The sequence below is a fragment of the Anabrus simplex genome, chromosome 5 (genome assembly GCF_040414725.1).
Source record: "Anabrus simplex isolate iqAnaSimp1 chromosome 5, ASM4041472v1, whole genome shotgun sequence".
NCBI classification, from domain to species: Eukaryota; Metazoa; Arthropoda; class Insecta; order Orthoptera; family Tettigoniidae; genus Anabrus; species Anabrus simplex.
This window is the reverse complement of record NC_090269.1, coordinates 81494333-81508762: the sequence shown is the minus strand read 5'-3', so window position 1 is coordinate 81508762 and position 14430 is coordinate 81494333. Positions and strand designations below refer to the sequence as shown.

The following is a 14430-nucleotide window of genomic DNA, read 5'->3' as shown; positions in this document are numbered from 1 at the left end:
TCTAAACGAGGAGTTGTGGTTGTGTTAGAGCATCCCGTAAGTAGCTGGACTGAAGACGACATACGGAATGCCTGCTGTGTAAAAAGAATTAATTATGAACAACAAAGTTGAAAGATTACGGCCTTTTGTAAGTACCTTAAACCAAGAATTCATTCTGAATTCATTCTACCATCAATTCTGCCTGCAGCCCAATTGTCCACATCAATGCCTGTGATTGATTTTAATAATCTACCTTTAATCCCATAGTCCTCCAGTACGGCGAACACTCAGTACTTGTCATATGCCTCCTTTAGATCTACGAAACATAAACATAACTGTCTATTCCTTGCGTAGCATTTTTCAGACGTAGATCAGAAAGAGAGTGCAACACTGCCATGTCACATTTTCTATAGAAGTTACACATCAGTGCTGGAGGTTTCTTCTTGTTGCTCCACGTATTTCAGTGCTACTTCAAGGGCTTTGAGTCCTTCATTGTGTGTTATTTTGGCACTCCGTTCATCAATTTTTTTTCCCCTCTTCAGTTTCTTTTTCTACCGTTAACAATGCCGGTAGTCTCTTCATCAGTCACTTCAAACTAGTTATCAAGAGCAAACCACTCAGTGCAATCTTCATTAGTCACAGCTGCTCGTCCAGGAATTTGTATCAGCAAAAGCAACGTATTGTCCATGTTTTATTCATTGTCAGAAATTTTTCTCCACCTCACTTAACAAAATTTTTCATGAATTTTCAATGGTGAATAAATCACTCCCTATAGGATTGGCATCAAAAAAGACATCTGATTGTAAAACTGAGCTTAATCCACACATACAGTAGTGCTGACCCCAAGGAGGAATAAGGCTAGTAAGAATACCAGTATATAATATTGTTTATTGATGTGATGTTTTATTCCATGCACTTTTGTTTACAAAACAAGACAGCAGTGAAATGAAGGTCACATCCCTGATGCGTTTTTCAGCTAATTATACTTGTGATAAAGGTTTGAGAACTATTCTAAAATAAATATGTTCACAATTTCCTGAAATGTAGCTAAAGTTTGTGGCAGATGCAGAAAACAACTTGATAAAAGGAGGAAGTATGTCATGGTGCATTCTCTCCTACACTGAACAGGATGCAGTCTCATTTTGCACAAGATCCCGATTTGATTCTACAGTCATGCGCTATCCAGATGCTCAATATGTTGCTTCAAGAATTAGGAGGATCCTCTTTAGATGTTAAAAAGGCAAAAGATACACTGTGCCCTACAAAAAAAAAAAAAAATAAATAAGAAAATCATTTCAGCCATTACATGCAATATTTTTATGAATGTTGTGTCTTCCAGGAATGATACTAACACTTCAGATATAGCAGTATGGAGCATCCTCACAACTAAATTCGGCATTTCATTCTGGAGGGAAATAAAGCATATGATTTGGACTTGCTAGCATAATCAAGAAGTATCAGGAAGGTGGTGTGCGAATTATATGGCTCAGCCAACAAAGAATATTCTAAACAATAAGGAGATTTTGACACGTTTTCATCAGAATCCAGAAATAAGAAAATAAGTTCAGCCATTACATGCAATATTTTTTATGAATGTTATGTCTTCCGAGATTGATACTAACACTTCAGTTGGAAGAACAAAGACCAATATGAGAAAGTGGGGTTTTGTCTGTGACTCAACTCTATGTGAATGTGGTGAAGAACAGACAGTGAGCCATCTCCTTGTTTGTAACTTGTGTCCAAATACTTGCTCTCTCCAGAATGTGATGGACGCTACCAAGGAAGCATGTAAATTAGCCGCTTACTGGTCACACCACATTTAATTAATTTTGTATTTATGGAGAGCTTAAATCACATCGTTACCTGCCATCATCAGAAGTGATTAATGATTATAGTACCAGATTTGTTATTCTCCTATTATTATCGTAAGTATAATGTATGTTTCTGACACGATTAAATAAAATCAGAATCCAGAGAGGTCTTTCAGTAAAAAGTGACTGACTTCGTACCAGTTTATAAAATGCAAAATGCATATCAAATTACCTTTTGAGTTGCATGTGTAAAGGGGTAGAAATCTTTGTCCTGCAGTTTATTATTATTATTATTATTATTATTATTATTATTATTATTACCACCAGTTGGCAGGGGAAGAGGGAAGCAGCAGCAGGACCAGGCAATGGACTAAAGCGCACCAAGAAAGTTTTAAATTGTAATATATTTTTGAAGTGAATGTATCCTTTGGAAATCTTTTGAAGGCAATAACACTCAAACAAACAGTATCAAGCTTTAACCAGTATAATTTGGAATGATATTTCAACATCATAAGGTGAGATCAGGGAGAATAACTCCAGATTTATGTCACACGACATTAAGTCTTTACGTGATCAATAGGTTAAAAACACTAAGAGAAAGAAAACGATAAGGCTTCAGCCTTTGCGATCGAAGTTCCCCTGCAGAGGGAATATCAAACCTTACTTTGTTAAAAGTAGAGAACGAAGCCAAAATTGAACCCTCACATTTAAGTAATAACATGTCAGAAGGGTCTCAACCCTGTACCACAGTTGCAAATTTCAACAGCCGAACTAGCCAAAAATGAACTTTAGGTATCTCAAATAATTTCTGGGAGATCACACTAGAACATCTCTCATTGTTTGTTTGTTTGTTTGTTTGTTTGTTTGTTTGTTCAATCCTTGTCCCGTTTCTGTCCAGGGGGTCGCGTATGAAGTGAGATGAATCTGTTATGGCAGGTTTTTATGACCGGATGCCCTTCTTAATGTCAACCTCATCAGAGCCAAAGGCTTTAATAGTACTTACCTAGACTCACAGAGCAAGCTGGTGCTATGGGGAAAATTGAATATCTTCACACATCGCTATGTTGCGGGCACTTCAATTTCAAATGCATGATTAACATGTGGTGATATTTACAGTTCCTTGTATGTTTTTCATGGTGATTCCTATCGGTTGTTGGATCTGTGGTTGTGTTACGTGATAATTTATTGTACTGGAGGTTTCTTCTTGTTGCTCCACGTATTTCAGTGCTACTTCAAGGGCTTTGAGTCCTTCATTGTGTGTTATTTTGGCACTCCGTTCATCAATTTTTTTTCCCCTCTTCAGTTTCTTTTTCTACCGTTAACAATGCCGGTAGTCTCTTCATCAGTCACTTCAAACTTCACTTGATCTCGTAATCTATAATCATTTCCGTATTGACAATTGCACAATTAATTTTAATTATTTTTAATTCTTACATTGATCAGCGATATTAAAGGAGAGTAGGCCTAAGTTAAGCCGTACGCCTAATTGCGGAGTGAAGAACTATTCACGATGGTGACCTCTTGTGCAGCTTTCAGTGGTACAAATCGCTATCAGAAGGGATCTGGTATTTCTTTGCACAAGTGAGTAGAAATTGAAATGTTATAAAATTACCATAATCGAGAGTGGACTATAGAGTGGTGGATTCAGGAGTGTATGGACGTGGGTGGCATTCTCAATGTTTAGGCTGCTGCTTCTTCTTCTTCTTCGTGTTTTTCATTTCATTAGAGACAATTCTTAAGAACTAAACATCTATTCCGGCACATGTTTTTCTTACAGACTGTGTACCCGCATTGAAATTTCGATAAACACGGGCCTAGAATCTGGAAAATATGATTGATAAACTTTGATAAAACCATCAATTTTTAGGTTAAAATATGGCCTGAAATTATTAACAATTGTCAGAAAAATGATTTATTGATACCATTATCCGTGTTTTCACATCTCCTTTATAACAAAAGAGTTGTTAAATATGCTGTTTCAGAGAATTTGACTAGGCTGACTCCTACTTTGCACTAGAAAACACTAATCAAACTACCTATTTAACTGTTGTATTCACCTGTGCCTGATATTCAAGCTCCTTTATCTTCTTCCTTATATGAATCATAATGCTCCTGTAATAGAAAAGTTAGAATACATTTTCAATTTTAATAATGTGCTCAGTTCGAGTTTATAAAATTAGTAGGCCTAATATTGGTATTTAAGATGAGAACAGTATCAGAGAGAATGTAATATTTATTGTTTTATAGTCCTAGACTTCAATGGTCACCTTATTTGTAAGTCAGGCAACGATTTCAGATTGATAACTAGTATCCTCAGATCATTTTGTGAGTCTGTTAGTATAGTTAAACTGTGTAAATTTTAACATCAAATTTTTTTAAGGCTATTGAGTAAATTTATGTTTAATAAACGATACTTTAAGGAACCCGGTAGTTTTGCTCAAGAATGCGCTACCATATTATGGTCCCAGTAAGATTGTAGAGGTCCTTTTGTGTATTTTGTTTAGCTTTCTTTGCTTTTTTATTATTATGTTATTGTTTTTATGTGTATATTGCCTTAAAAAGGTGATTTGAAATCCAGGTTCATTTGTTTGCTACATGTATATTTTGTTAAAGATGTTAATTCCCGTAGGGAACCTGAAATATTTGTTCCGAATCAGTAGATTTACATATTCAAATATATACATATTTAAATTTACTCATTCGGATCAAATATTCAGGTTCCCTATGGGAATCAACATCTTTATCATCTGATGGCCAGGCAGGCATCAATTTTTTTTAATGAGACAGTGCATAGGCACTGCGGGTGGCTCCAAGTGGCCTCCACGGTATGCACTAGCCATGCGTCTTGGTAGGTGTTCCAGAGGTGCCAACTATCACAGACTGTCCATAATTATTACGAATTTCACCTCACAATTACGGAATTACGGTCAAAGAGGAAATTATTACGAAAAAGCTGATATTATCACGAAAAGTTAATTTTGTACAGAAAAAAAGAAAATAAGGAAATATCTTCAATCCTTTCGCCCCTTTCTCCTAAACGTCCTCATTTCATTGCTTGTGAGTTGGCAACGATACTTATTCGATCGTGACTTCCTTTTGCTACCCATAAGCGTTGTAAAATTCATTGTGAATGAAGTACCTCAGGTGCTGCTCTTCTTCACTATAAATCCTTCAGTAATGCTGTATTTGCTGTGTTAAACGTACCTGACAGTTGACAGAAAGATTGAGAAAGAATTGAGACTTACATTAAGCACATCTGCACTGTAATCGCTTATGGTTTAGAAGACGAAAATATCCTCACAGTGGGAAGGATTCTTCAAGAAAAACTACACTGAAAAGCAGCTGCTGCGTGAGAAACAAGCTACAAGAAATGTTTTATCACAGAACTAACAGGTTGGGTGCAAATGTTATTCTGTAATATGATATGCTTTCGAATAGATTGCTAGAGGGGCGTCATGATCAAGAAGGAAGGAGCATGCTTTGGACTTGACTAAAAGATTTTCTCGGCGGCGGAGGGCGATTACTGATAATCCACTTCAGAGGTTGGCACCTCTGGTGTGCCATTTACCAACTGATGAGCCCAACTTGGCATACTGGGGCGAAACGCTGGCAACCAGAAATGAGTTAGCTGGAAAATTTATAATGTCCAATAACGGACCAAATATATTGGTATGTATATTTTGTCCATGGACTGTGGTAATAAAAATCTTACTCTGAAGCATGTGATGAAAACATGGCAGGAAGAGTTACATTCCACCAAGGATTACTTTTGACATGTACTCTTTGGGAACTATGCAGAAATCAACATCTGTGCTCCTTTAGTGGCATTCTTTCGGTTTGGGTTTGCCATGTTTTTGCATTTCATATTTATTTGTTCATCTTTTTCTTTGCAGGATTTTAAAAGCAAAGTTGATCAGGCTTGTCGCACTGCGGAGGACTTCACAAAGCATTACTATGAGAGTGTTGATAGAAGGCGGCATGTAAGTAAAATATAAACTGATGTGCAAAATTTACTGATTTAATGTACAAGTGAACATGTGTGTATGTCTACCCCTTAGTTTTGTTTACTGATTCGGGCTTAGGAATGAGGTGAGATGAAATTATATGGCTTGTTTTTATGGCCATATGCCTTTCCTGTTGCCAACCTCTTGTGAGGAGCTGACGAAGACGATATAAAGGAACAGGTGAATATAACATGATAAATAATAGTTAAAACAAGGATAGTACTTGAGAAAGAGAATAAGAATGTTAGAGTATGGTTCATTGCAGGAGAAGTAGCCAGTCAATGTTCATTGTTAATGCAGGCATTCATTTCCCTCCATTGCCAATGGGGAACTTCAAGATTATTTCACACAATGTAGAAAGAAAGAATACCGAGCTCGATAGCTGCAGTCGCTTAAGTGCGACCAGTATCCAGTAATTGGGAGATAGTGGGTTCGAGCCCCACTGTCGGCAGCCCTGAAGATGGTTTTCCGTGGTTTCCCATTTTCACACCAGGCAAATGCCGGGGCTCTACCTTAATTAAGGCCACGGTCGCTTCCTTCCACTTCCTAGGCCTATCCTATCCCATCGTCGACATAAGACCTTTCTGTGTCAGTGCGACGTAAAGCAAATAGCAAATAGAAAGAATGGAATAAATTATGTTGTAGTGTGACATAAGAGTTTGGTGTCACTTCATAGCATTGTATTGAAAGTAGGGATAGCCTTCAAAATGTTGAATTCAGTGTTGAGCAAATTGATACGGTCGTCCAAATCAAAGTCATAATGCCGGACTGAGTGGCTCAGACGGTTGAGGCGCTGGCCTTCTGACCCCAACTTGGGAGGTTCGATCCTGGCTCAGTCCGGTGGTATTTGAAGGTGCTCAAATACGTCAGCTCATGTTAGTAGATTTACGGGCACGTAAAAGAACTCCTGCGGGACTAAGTTCCGGCACCTCGGCGTCTCCGAAAACCGAAAAGTTGTTAGTAACATGTAAAGCAAATAGCATTATTATTATTGTTATCATCAAAGTCATAATGAATTAGTACTACCCTTCACAACCCAGGAGGGACCTACAGCAGACAAAATGTATCATTGCATGACAGGTGCATAAGAGTTGCATTAGCACAGTTTATAAGCAATGGAAAGGAACAAAAAAGTGACTGATCAAGTCATGTATAGAAACACAGAGGTGCCAACTATTACGGATTGTCCGTAATTATTATGGAAAAGCTGACATTATCATGAAAAAATAACTTTCAATGGAAACAAAAGAAAATGAAAAATGTTGAGTCCTTTCGAGCCTTTCTCCTAAATCATCCTTATTTTAATGCTTGTGAGTTGGCAACGATGCTTATTCGATTCTGACTTCCTTTTGCTACCCATAAGCATTGTGAATGAAGGAGCTCAGGCGCTGCTCTTCTCCACTACAAATCCTTCAGTAATGTTGTATTTGCTGTATTAAGTGTACCTGACAGTTGACAGAAAGGTTGAGAAAGAAGTGAGGCCTACATTAAGCACAGTATCGCTTATGGTTCAGAAAACAAAAATGTCATCACAGTCGGAAGGATGCTTCAAGAAAAACTACACTGAAAAGCAGCTGCTGTGTGAGAAACAAGCTACAAGGAATGTTTTATCACAGAACCAACAGGTTGCATGCAAATGTTATTGTGTAATATGGTATACTTTTGGATAGATCGCTAGAGGGGAGGGCAAAAGTGGTGTCTTTATCAAGAAGGAAGGAGTATGCTTTGGACTTGACTCGAAATTTCTCTCGAGGACGGAGGGCGATTACTGATAATCCACTTCAGAGTTGGCACCTCTGGAAACATTAATAGGATAAACACAACAGGTCAGCGTTTAGTCCCGCATTGGTCCGCTTTTAAAGATGTCATCCTCCACTTCCTGCGGTCAAGGGCCTTGGCTTCAGTTATGCCTACAAGACTCATTTCTTCCTTGATGCAGTCAAACCATCGCTTCTTGGATGACCTTGGGAGCATGAACTTTGAGTATCAAATTGGAGGGCTGTATGTATTATTGAGTCTGCAGGGCTTCAGATGACATGACTATACCATCTAAGTCATGCTTCTCGCATCTTCACTGGAGTAGGTACCACTCCCAATCGTCTTCGGACATGTTCATTCCTGACATGGTCCAATTTTGTAAGACCCATTGACCAACATACATTTTCATCTCCATGCCCTGTAGAATCTGCTCGTGCTTTTTATATATATAGTCCAGCATTCCAACCCATAGAATGCAACTTATCGGACCATGGATTTGTGGATTTTCCGTTCAGGTGGGTGGGAATTTTCTTGTCACATAGCATTTACCTGTGCTCGAATGTCTGGTAATGTCTCTCTGCGGTGATGAGTGATCCAAGGTATTAAAATCGGTTACCTTTAACTAGGTCTTGTTCTGATCCCTTTGACAAAGCTGCATTGGTATGTAGAAATTTATATGATGTTGCGTAGGCGACAGTCATGAACACTAAAGTCAAAGAAATATTAATTAATCATCTGACATAATAAACGTATTGGTCTAAAGTTGATGCATTCACCATCACCACCTTTGCCTTTCCAAGTTGGCTAGACTGGTCCAATGAAGGCCATAAAATGTAAGTAATAATATAATCTTTCAATGTAAATTTTCAATCTGGTCTCCGACCGTAGTCTAACTTAGGGAATAAAGAGTGGTGAACCCTCTTGTATTCCCCTTCGACTTGGTTTTGAGGTGACTGTGATTTTGTAAACTTCAAAAATTTTGTAATTTAAAACTTTCCATCTAGTAATCTCTGTAGTATAGGCTTAGCCCCTGTAATTTCGGGCTATAAGCCCACATAGGGTTTTATGTATTTTCAAGTGAACTTCAAAGCAGTGCAAGAGTTTGACTCCTAACATTTTGATTTTCGGCCAATAAGTTTATTAACATTTTATATTTTATTAAGGCCATGTAGAATGCCCCTGTTAAATTTATTATTTTGTCTTCGTATGTAAATGTAACTTAGACTGTGGAGCGGATAAGACAGTAACTACTGTTTGTTTTTGTAAAAAAAAAAAAAATAGATTGTGTCTTCTAGAGGCTTGAATCTTGTAAATTTTGGAGATTAGTCACCTAATTAATAGTGTGGAGCAAAGACACTCTCTCTACATACATACATTATCATTATAGACCGTTATGCCTTTCAGCGTTCAGTCCGCAAGCCCCTGAGAATTTACTAAACGTCGCCACAATCCTCGATTTGCAACTAGTGTTGTGGCCTCATTTAGTTCTATACCTCTTATATTTAAATCGTTAGAAACCGAGTCTAACCATCGTCGTCTTGGTCTCCCTCTACTTCTCTTACCCTCTATAGCAGAGTCCATTATTCTCCTAGGTAACCTATCCTCCTCTATTCGCCTCACATAACCCCACCACTGAAGCCGGTTTCTGCATACAGCTTCATCCATCGAGTTCATTCCTAAATTAGCCTTTATCTCCTCATTCCGAGTACCCTCCTGCCATTGTTTTCACCTGTTTGTACCAGCAATCATTCGTGCTACTTTCATGTCTGTTACTTCTAACTTATGAATAAGATTTCCTGAGTCCACCCAGCTTTCGCTCCCATAAAGCAAAGTTGATCTGAAAACAGACCGATGTAAAGATAGTTTCGTCTGGGAGCTGACTTCCTTCTTACAAAATACTGCTGATCGCAACTGCAAGCTCACTGCATTAGCTTTACTACACCTTGATTTAATCGCACTTACTATATTACCATCCTGGGAGAACACACAACCTAAATACTTGAAATTATTGACCTGTTCTAGCTTTGTATCACCAATCTGACATTCAATTCTGTTGAATTTCTTACCTACTGACATCAATTTAGTCTTCGAGAGGCTAATTTTCATACCATACTCATTGCACCTATTTTCAAGTTCCAAAATATTATACTGCAGGCTTTCGACACAATCTACTATTAAGACCAAGCCGTCAGCATATGCCAGACTGCTTACTATATTTCAACCTAACTGAATCCCTCCCTGCCATTTTATACCTTTCAGATAATCCATGAAAACTACGAACAACAAAGGTGAAAGATTACAGAACTCCAGTAAGTACCCTGAACCAAGAACGCATTGTACCACCAATTCTCGCCGCAGTCCAATTGTCAACATAAATGCCTTTGATTGATCTTAATAATCTACCCTTAATCCCATAGTCTCCCAGTATGATGAACATCTTTTCCCTCGGTAGCCTGTCATATGCGTCCCCTAGATCTACGGAACGTAAACAAAACTGTCTATTCCTCTCGTAGCATGTTTCAATTACCTGGCGCATACTGAAAATCTGATAATGACAGCCCCTTTATAGTCTGAAACCACAATGGTTTCAATCCAACTTCTTCTCAACCACTGATCGCACCCTCCCTTCCAAGATGCCAGTGAATGCTTTGCATGGTATACTAATCCATGAAATACCTCGATAGTTGTTGCAATCCTTCCCGTTCCCTTGCTTATAGATAGGTGCAATTACTGCTTTTGTCCAATCTGAAGGTACCTTACCAACGCTCCACGCTAATTTTACTACTCTATGAAGCCATTTCATCCCTGCCTTCCCACTATACTTCACCATTTCAGTCTAATTTCATCTATTCCTGCTGCCTTATGACGACGGAGTTTATTTACCATCCTTTCAACTTCCTCAAGCATAATTTCACCAACATCATTTTCCTCCTCCCCATGAGCTTGGCTGTTTGCAACACTACCAGGATGATTTCCTTTTACATTGAGAAGATGTTCAAAATATTCCCTCCACCTCTCCAGTGATTCCCTGGGATCTATTTTGAGTTCACCTGAATTACTCAAAACACTGTTCATTTCCTTTTTCCCTCCCTTCCTAAGATCCTTTATTACTGTCCAGAAAGGTTTCCCTGCTGCTTGACCTAGCCTTTCCAGGTTATTACCAAAATCTTCCCTTGATTTATTTTTGGATTCAACAACTATTTGTTTCGCTCTGTTTCTTTCATCTACGTACAAATCCCTGTCTGCCTCGGCCCTTGTTTGGAGCCATTTCTGATAAGCCTTCTTTTTACGTTTACAGGCTGCTCTCACTTCATCATTCCACCAAGAAGTTCGCCTTTTCCCATCTTTACACACAGTTGTTCCTAGGCATTCTCTTGCTGTTTCTACTATGGCATCCCTGTATGCCATCCATTCACTTTCTATATCCTGAATCTGCTTACTGTCTACTTTCGAAACTTCTCATTAATCATATCCATGTACTTCTGTCTAATTTCCTCGTCCTGGAGATTTTCTACTCTTATTCGTTTGCAGACAGATTTCACTTTCTCTACCCTAGGCCTAGAGATACTTAGTTCACTACAGATCAGATAGTGGTCTGTATCATCGAAAAATCCGCGAAAAACTCGTACATTCCTAACAGATTTCCTGAATTCAAAGTCTGTTAAGATATAGTCTATTATAGATCTGGTACCCCTAGCCTCCCATGTGTAGCAGTGAATAGCCTTATGCTTGAAGAATGTATTCGTAACAGCTAAACCCATGCTAGCACAGAAGTCCAGCAAACGGTTCCCATTCCCATTAGCTTCCTATCTTCTCCCACATTTACCAATCACCCTTTCATATCCTTCAGTTCTATTCCCAACTCTCGCATTGAAATCGTCCATTAGCACTATTCTATCCTCGCTGTTGGCCCTGGCCACGATGTCACTCAATGCTTCATAAAACTTGTCAACTTCATCCTCATCTGCACCCTCACATGGTGAATACATGGACACAATTCTTGTCCTAATTCCTCCAACTGACAAATCTACCCACATCATTCGCTCATTTATGTGCCTAACAGAAACTATGTTGCGTGCAATGGTGTTCCTGATAAGGAGGCCTTCCCCAGACTCTGCCCTTCCCTTTCTAACACCCGTCAAGTACTCTTTATAATCTGCTGTCTTCCTCATTTTCTCCCCTTACCCGAATATCACTTACTCCTAGCACATCCAGATGCATCCTCTTTGCTGACTCAGCCAGTTCTACCTTCTTTCTTCTATAAGCCCCATTAATATTGATAGCTCCCCATCAAATTCCATTTCGTTCGCCAAGTTGTTTCCAAGGAGTCCCTCGCCTGTCAAATGGGAGTGGGACTCCATTACTCCCATAGATCCGAGGTTTGCTTAAAATGTTCTGAGCTCGGTAAATTCATGTAGCAGGATGCTACCCTACTTGCACATAGTCCAAGTGAGGATCTCTCCTCTAACGGGTTATGGGCCACCGGTGAATTGTATAGTCCTAGCCGCCTGAGCACAAGGAGGGCCATGACTCAGAATATGTCCGAGATGCCCACTCCCATTCCATAGCAACTGGTATCCCGACTCTCAGGACCACTTACTAGGCCACTCAGCCGTTGCCCATGGTTAACGAACTAGGACGTGACTACAGTAACCCACAAACATGAACCATTCGAATGTTGTAAATTTTGGAGCCTAGTCTCTTGACTTGTAATTGATTGGAGCAGTAGTGCTCTTGATAATAATGTAACGTTTGAGCTACCTAACTCATCTCTTAAAAATCGTTATGTCTATTGTACCTGATTTGATTAACTATTTGTATAAGAGCTGAAAAGCTCCCCTTCTGACGATCCAACTGTTATTTGTTTAACAAAGTTTAAAGTCTGAAAATAAACACACACAAAAAAAAACAGGAAAGAAATCCAATTTCAAATTTTGGAGTTTTAAATTATACTTTGTTCATTTCTCTGTCCACCCATTCATGCCCGCACCTTCTTATACCTCTATGCTCCACGGTATTTCCATATCAACAATAATAATCATAAGAGCTAAGCACAACCCCGCGTGAGACACTGGGGTGGGGGCATCTCAACCCCAACACGGCATGTCCCACTGGCTTTTAAGGGAAGTTCCTGTGATGGATATGGAGGACAGGTGCGAATAAGGCTTAGCCAAATAAACACTCAAGGATCACCGGAGGTAAAGAGAAAATTGATCACCGGCCTCGGCGGCAGAAGAGGGTATATCCCAACAGCAGAGAGCGCAGAAGAACCAATTTAAAACCACTTCGCATCTGACTTGCAGCAAGCAGCAAAGTGGTCAGCGTCAATTCACCAGAGGTATCATTATTTATAGGTTTCATTTTTGTATTGATTGGATGCACATATATAGACAAGAAAGATGTTTCACTTATCAATACTTTATTTATAATGAGCAGTTTCACATCAGTACCATTTTCGGCCACCTATGGCCATCATCAGCTGATATATTACAATGTTGTAGCCATTAGACATTGGGGTATGTCAAAAAGATGTTATTAATGATTAGAGCATCCGAATGTCTAGGATGTCTAATGGGGTTAAAGATAAAATATATTGTCATAATGTTTTGTCTATATGGGGTTGAAATAGTATCTATGACCAATGTGGCAGTGAAGGGCTACAGTAAACTTGTCTATATATGTATTCACCAGAAGTGCGGCTGTAAACATGCTCCATGAACTAACAATTCTTGGTTATACACCACTAGTCAAAGCTGGAAGATTGATTACAAGCAATCATGACTCGTATAAGTAAAAAGAACATTGCTACGGGTGGACGATCCACCAATGCTAATATGGCACACAAGCATTCGGATTCTGGGAAGCTTGGACTTCTACGAGAGAGCAAGTCGGAGAGCTCTGGTAAACTTCCATGGAAAACACACACTTACATTGGCACTTTCAACATTCAGACATTGATTTAAACAGGAAAACTATACAATCTCACAACAGAACTCACAAAGCATTAAATCCAAATTCTGGGCCTGCAAGAAACACGTTTCACAGATTCAGAAACTATAGACTACAATAATTTCAGGATCTTCAAAAGTGGAACAAACGGGAAAATTTGCGAAAGAGCAACACTATTTGACATGGCCTTCGTTGTAGACAAAAAAGTTTTAGAATCCGTAAAAGAGGTGAAACCCGTCAACAATAGACTTATGACTAAGGATCAAACACAAACAAAAGCTACAACTTTATTAATGTCCATGCACCAACAAATGATGACAATTTAAAAAAGCCCAAAAAGCTAGAAAGATTCTGGGAAGAACTTGAAACAGAGATAGCCAAAATCCCAAATCTACTCGGTGATTTCGATGCACAAATTTGCAGGGAACACAAATGCACTAAGACAGTGGGAGACTATCCGGCACACAGGTTCACCCATAAGAATGGCACACGTCTCATTGGATTATGCCAATAAAAAACTTGAAAATTATGTCAACTTCACTCCAGAAAAATCCCAAAAAGCAAAGGGGAAAAAAGCTATCACTCGTGCACTATTTGGGAGAATTTCAGATTGATCCTATGTCAATATCATATGATCACCAAAAGGAAATTCACAATGTGCAAGTGTGCAGAAGTGCTAACATCGATTTGGATCATTATTTAACCAGAATCAAAATTGAATTCACACCAAAGAGAAAATTCAATAGGAAAATGATAGTGATCACCAAATATGATCTATACAAAATAACAGAAGAATGCGAAGAACAACCTGCAGAGAATTGGGAGAAATTTCAAACTAAGACAATAACGGCGAAAGATCTCATCCCTCTTCACAAGAAACCAAAACACCCTTGGTGGAATCAAAAATGTGAGAGCGCACTAGAAGAAAG

At 38.8% G+C, this 14430-nt stretch overlaps 1 protein-coding gene across 2 annotated transcripts in view; it reads left to right on the top strand.

The window, feature by feature from the left end:
* The window catches only part of Nxt1 (NTF2-related export protein 1), a 55229-nt gene that overhangs the window by 11453 nt on the left and 29346 nt on the right, over positions 1-14430 (top strand). For both annotated transcript variants that reach the window (XM_067146978.2, XM_067146979.2), the window contains exon 2: positions 5684-5770. In XM_067146978.2, the coding sequence (XP_067003079.1) occupies positions 5684-5770 (87 nt within the window). The remainder of the gene's footprint in view (positions 1-5683; positions 5771-14430) is intronic.